The sequence below is a fragment of the Diadema setosum genome, chromosome 15 (assembly GCF_964275005.1).
Source record: "Diadema setosum chromosome 15, eeDiaSeto1, whole genome shotgun sequence".
Classification (NCBI taxonomy): domain Eukaryota; kingdom Metazoa; phylum Echinodermata; class Echinoidea; order Diadematoida; family Diadematidae; genus Diadema; species Diadema setosum.
This window is the reverse complement of record NC_092699.1, coordinates 18,946,672-18,953,492: the sequence shown is the minus strand read 5'-3', so window position 1 is coordinate 18,953,492 and position 6,821 is coordinate 18,946,672. Positions and strand designations below refer to the sequence as shown.

At 40.4% G+C, this 6,821-nt stretch overlaps 1 protein-coding gene across 1 annotated transcript; it reads left to right on the top strand.

Moving 5' to 3' along the window:
- LOC140238985 (tubulin beta chain-like) lies at positions 1-5,713 on the top strand. The gene is made up of 3 exons (XM_072318881.1): positions 1-129; positions 2,993-3,328; positions 4,044-5,713. The coding sequence occupies exons 1-3, from the start codon at positions 73-75 to the stop codon at positions 4,992-4,994; spliced, it is 1,344 nt and encodes a 447-aa protein (XP_072174982.1). The 5' UTR covers positions 1-72; the 3' UTR covers positions 4,995-5,713.
- Positions 5,714-6,821: the final 1,108 nt, after the last annotated feature.

Genomic DNA, 6,821 nt, shown 5'->3' with positions numbered 1-6,821 from the left:
CCTCGTAGCGAAAACAATTCGTCTTTTTTTCCACATCCGCCAGCAAAATCCGGCAAATCGTCAGTAATCACAATGAGGGAAATCGTTCACATTCAGGCTGGACAATGCGGTAACCAGATTGGCGCCAAGGTAAGATTCTCGAACTTTGCCAAGGATTAGGGGGTGAAATTTGTGAATAAACATCGTCTTATTTTGGCAATATCGTTATTGTCCATCAATATGTTTGTCCAACCACACCCTCTACACGTTTTCTGTGTATATGATGCCAGCGGCAATGGGCGTGGGTCAAGAAAGCCGGGGAGTTGTTTTCCTACCGTGGGATATCCATCTCGGTATTTCAAGCACATCCCAAAATAATTGGGGCAGAATTTCCGGTAAATAGTCATCACAATGACAAAAGTTTCATGTGCAAAGAAACTTCCAAACTCCCTCTTCTATTGAATTTGATGTCAGTTTGCAAAAAAGAGGCTGTACTTTGTTTTCGATAATTCTATTTAAATCATTATAGCTCCCAATTCCAGAGAAATTCCATAAAAAGATGAAATGATTCAGTATCGATGATGATGTGCACTGTTTGGACTCAAAGTCAGATTTCCGGAGGGAAAGGCACTATTTCTTTTCCTTCAATAATGTTTTCATTCTTTTTCATGTCAAAATGCCCAGCGGTGCGGAAATGAATGTTGTTGTTGTTGTTTGTTTTTTTTAATCATGTCTTCAAATCTCCGAATGTACAAAGAACTCTTTCGGATTCATTCAGTTGTTGTGCATTAATGTCACCCTTTTCACTGACAATCGGCAGCCGCAACGTGTTCAGGAGAGGAGTAGTAAATCTTGAGTCATTGCGGATCATGCCATCTTTATCTCAGGGATTTCCAATGAAATGTGAAGAGGAAGACTTCATCATATATATATATATATATATATATATATATATATATATACATTTTTTTTTTATGAATGAGATCATATGAATTAATAATGCTAATCAGATCACAGCTACATACAAAAATGCCAGGAATTCCAGGAAATGCGTTTTCATCCTTATTATGTATTTTTTCTTCTTTTTTTCTCTGTCCCGATGCTTAGAAATGACATTATATTTCTTCGATATTTTGTTCCAAATATTAGTCATCTTTTATAATGATAAACATCTGTGTCATGTGCAAAAATTGTCTACATCATATAAGACCTTCACGAGAGACATCAATGTTGTGAGAGCGTGCCGTCATTGGCCGTATGCTTCACTGACAGCCGAGTCGGATTATGCGGCAGGCTAAACATGATACCGTTTTTAAATCGCCTGTGGAAGAACGTGGGAATATGCTCGGGCGGCATGTAATTATCGCAAGGAATGGAAAACACGACACGCCGTCATGAATAATGTGGACTGCTGGCAAACTAATACATGCGGGGGAAAATGCTGTCAGGGAGAGGACTGCCAATACAAGGGGAAGGAAGAAGTCTCCGCCGATTTGCTTCGTGCTTTGGGGATTCGTTTTCCCAGTTAGCTGGAGCGTTTATGTTTCCGTCTATTCTTCATCGGGCATTCCACATGCCTTGACCTTCTCCTCTCCTTATTATATTATTTTTAGTCATCTGAATCTTAATTCACTTGCTCTTTCTCTCAGCAAACACATTCTTACCTTACTTCAGAGATGGTTTAAAAACACATACATATTGTACATGCATGTTCATATTTCATGAAACGATGGATACTCTATTAGATGCAAACACATAACGAAAATCACCAAGAACATATTTGAATGTTGGTCCAAAGGTACTGAGGTAGAAATATGTAGTGAGAATTGTTTCGATTTTATCACATTTTTTTTTTAATAATACAGATTCAGATTAATAAGAAATTAATTTCATATTTGTGATTTTTGACTTAAATTCCGTGCTTTTCCTTCCATTTTTGTCACGTTTGCGAGATAGGTGGTTATAGATGCATATCAAACCATGATTTAAACTTAGGCGTTCATACATGTCATTGTCAAGATTCGTAAGAATAATTTTCTTCGAGATTATCAGGATATTTGTGTAATCAGTTATCTGAAGACACTCCCATTGTCTGCGGTTGTCATCATCTCTCATTTTCTATGCGATGGGGACATCTTCCAAGTTTAAAGTTCAAGTTTCAAGTTTTATTAAACCAATTCATTAAACATTTGACATTTTACAAAAGGAAACAGCATTAAGAAAAATCCCACTCATATTCATGAATGGCATACAGTAAACTTCATTTTCATTGATGACCTCTTGATCTGTCAAGGACATTTTCAACTTCATAATTGACGAGGGACATTTTCCGCATCGTATTTACTGAAATACATCTCGAGTCTCGTACTCCCTGGGCTTAATTCATGAAGTTGTATGTCCCTGCATTTAACGAAGGACATCTTCCATGTCATTGATATTTTACGGACATCGTCATCTCATACAATAAGAACACCTCTTAGGGAAATCCTAACGACAAATATATCTCATTTTGTATTATATGACTGACATCGTTCCACCTCATATATTCAGCGGAGGACGTCATCCGCCGCTATCTGATTAAGACACTTACCTTTTCAGATCGGATGCTGAACGTCTCTCACTGCATATTTGATGAAGAACATTTTCACTCACTGCAAGACACTTCCATTTCGTATTCAATGTAGGACGTCATACAATATCTAGACATAATGAAGGCCATCATCCACCTCTTAGTTCGTATTAGACATTCTTAACACGTGTATTTATATCCGCATCCTTATCCCCGTATTTATTGAAGGGACATTTCTCCTCATCATTATTGTTCCTATCTCATATTTCAAGAAGGTCTAGAAAGGTGCTCCCGCTGTAGTTGACGAAAGTATACCATGATGTAACTATACCTCGTTCTGTTTTACTTCATCGAACAGCTGTCTTTACTTGCCAAACACAAATCATTGAAAAAAAAAAAATCGATAGTCTAAGAGATTTTGAATATCTCTGTGGTTTCTGTCAGTTCTGGGAAGTGATCTCTGACGAGCACGGCATCGACCCGACCGGAACTTACCATGGCGACTCCGACCTCCAGCTAGAGCGTATCAACGTCTACTACAATGAGGCCACTGGAGGCAAGTACGTCCCTAGGGCGGTGCTCGTCGACCTCGAGCCCGGCACCATGGACTCCGTCCGGTCGGGACCCTTTGGTCAAATCTTCAGACCGGACAACTTCGTCTTCGGCCAGAGCGGGGCAGGAAACAACTGGGCCAAGGGTCATTACACTGAAGGAGCTGAGTTGATTGACTCCGTATTGGATGTGGTTCGCAAGGAATCCGAGAGTTGTGACTGCCTTCAGGTATTGCACCATGGTTTTGAGTCTGTACGGGACATGTTGCGTTGATAAATGCATTACGTTTATATTTGCTAAAATGTTATACAACAGCTCAGCGGTATATATATATATATATATATATATATATATATATATAGATATTGCAACCAAAAGGCGCTAGATCCATCGAAAAATGATGGATTTAGCGCCTTTTGAAAGCAAGCTCTCTCTCTCTCTCTCTCTCTCTCTCTCTCTATATATATATATATATATATAAGAGATAGACAGAGAGAGAGAGAGAGAGAGAGAGAGAGGCATGGGCCTGAAATAGAGTGAATTTTACAAAGCTTTAGTCATGATATATTAAGGTCTTTGAAGAAAGGTACAGTTGCCCCTAATCAAATAAAAAAAAAAACACACAACAATATATGAATAATCATGATAGATGTTGGGCTATCAGTTCATTGGGATCTAATACACGTGTACATCTGTTCATACATGTTTTTCCTATTCCTTTTCTGATAAATTGCGAATTATTGTTTTTAGTCCACTTTACATTTAACACCATATAATGATCGAATTTGAACAGGAAATTGCCTTGAGGCTGAAGCAAATTGTTTGATGTCCTTTGCATAATTTCATTCGACATTCACAATTGTACCGTCTTCCTATTGGATTGATATAGATGTAGCAAAAAAATATTGATTGATATAAAGTTAACTTTCGCTCCGGTATCCAGGGCTTTCAACTGACACACTCCCTAGGCGGTGGCACCGGCTCGGGTATGGGCACCCTTCTGATCAGCAAGATCCGTGAGGAGTACCCAGATCGCATCATGAACACTTTCAGCGTCGTTCCGTCACCGAAAGTCTCCGACACCGTTGTCGAGCCATACAACGCCACCCTCTCAGTCCATCAGCTGGTCGAGAACACAGACGAGACATACTGCATCGACAACGAAGCTCTCTACGACATCTGTTTCCGTACCCTAAAGCTGACCACGCCAACTTATGGTGACCTAAACCACCTGGTTTCGGCCACTATGAGTGGAGTGACCACATGCCTGAGGTTCCCTGGACAGCTCAACGCCGATCTTCGTAAACTTGCCGTCAACATGGTTCCCTTCCCTCGTCTTCATTTCTTCATGCCTGGCTTTGCTCCTCTGACCAGCCGAGGTAGCCAGCAGTACCGCGCCCTCACTGTACCCGAGCTGACCCAGCAAATGTTTGATGCCAAGAACATGATGGCAGCCTGTGACCCTCGTCATGGTCGCTACCTGACCGTTGCTGCCGTCTTCCGAGGTCGCATGTCGATGAAGGAGGTCGACGAACAGATGCTGAACGTCCAGAACAAGAACAGCAGCTACTTCGTCGAGTGGATCCCCAACAACGTCAAGACCGCCGTCTGTGATATCCCACCACGTGGTCTCAAGATGGCCGCCACCTTCATTGGCAACAGCACCGCCATCCAGGAGCTCTTCAAGCGCATCTCCGAGCAGTTCACCGCCATGTTCAGGCGAAAGGCTTTCCTCCACTGGTACACCGGTGAGGGCATGGACGAGATGGAGTTCACTGAGGCCGAGAGCAACATGAACGACTTGGTGTCCGAGTACCAGCAGTACCAGGACGCCACCGCCGAGGAAGAAGGAGAATTCGAGGAGGAGGGCGAAGACGACGAAGAAAATGCATAAACAGTCGTGGTAAACGCGTCTCTATACGCAATGCGAAAACTCTCTTCGTCTGTAGTAATTTTGTTTCTTATATGCTCTATGGGATTATGTGATGGAAGAATGCATGGAGGTTAAAACAATGTTAAAAGCTTAAAAAACTCATACGAGCCTATCTGGTGTCGACAGTCCCAAGGAATGGTCGACTAAACGTGACTAAGCCACGGGGAACAAAGCTTTGGTAGCAGCTGCTTTGTTCGGCACATGATCGAAGCAATTCAGGTTTCGAACTGAAAGTCAACATCCTTGTAGTACTATACTTGCATTTATATAGATATTTTCTACGATCGCTTCGAACACCAAACAAGGTTTGCACTATGATGTTGACATAACTGATACCATCAATGCATTAAAGAAATTAAAGATATGATATTCACTAGCTTTGAATGATTTCGAGGATTAAGATTTTCTTATGTTGGTGAGTTAGTCACTGAGTATACTTACTGAAAGAATGGAAAGGCAATCCTTGAAGACATTGCAACGACAAAAGAGAGAGAGAGACTGAAACATAGAACTTATGCTACCTTTGAAAAGGAATATTATTATGAAAATTGTTGCTCAGCCTTGATAAAATAAATACAGGGTACACCAAACTTATCTGAAAGAGGGTAAAAATGGCATGACTATGATGTAACATACATTGGTATATCAATTAGAATAAGGCGATTTATAGTTTCTACCCAGCGTGGACCAATGATGCGTGTTCAGAAATAAATTAAGCGATTGCTTTTTCGGCAGCATATGGATTCGTGAGTCCATTGTCTTTGATTTTAACTGTACTGTCTGTAAGTGTGCTCTCATTCTTCTTCTACATTGCAGATGAGATTGTTTTAAGGAAGGTGCATATCAAAATAATATCTCTTCAATTACATACAATGCAACACCACACGGAATGGCCTTTATCTCGAATGCTGAATGTTATGGAGAAGAAAAGGCAAAACAAAAACCTCTCAAAGTGTGTGAAGTGTAAATGTATATACATGTAACGATGAGAGTCCAAAACAAGATTACCTGGCATGGTTAATGCATATGAAGAGCTTGCTTCCAAAAGGCACTATATCCGTCATTTTTCATTGGATTTAGCGCCTTTTGGAAGCAATCTCTTCATATACGCAAAATAATGTCCGAACGTTTGCACTGACAGTGGTAGCAGGAAGTACTCCCCGCTGATTGGCTAGTACCCGAACCAATAGGTGACAGGAACACTTCTAAATGGGCGTGAATGGTGAAAGAATTGTCGAATGAGAGATGTTGCGTGAATATCATTTGACAGTAGAAGCAATCACGTCAGAAAGCACTGACAATTTGGGGTGTACTGTTGACTTATCATAACTTCAGTCCAAATACCGTGAATTTTCCGTAAGGACACTTGATATTACTCTCAGCTTCTTTCCCAATCCATATTGACAATTTGATTTCATTTGAATCGGTATACCATCACATTTGACTTCTGCAAGCATCATGGTGGCGAGGCTAATTGATTTTTTTTTTTTTTCATCTCAGATGGCAGATTTTACGATATAAAGGTGATTCACACCATTACACATAAATGTATCAAAACCATAGAAATGTACCTGATGCAAAGTCATGTGTCCATGCTATACGGAAAGGAGACAACAAGAAGAAGAACAGAGAGTGATGTTTCTTCATTAAAACTATACTTCATAAGCGAGGAGTGTCGTACAGATACACTAACGCGATGACATTTTTTGCAAAGCCACATTATTTTAGTATTGCTAAGTAGTGGAGTGTGATATTGGTTCATGCTTTGAATCACGTAGTTTTCTTGTG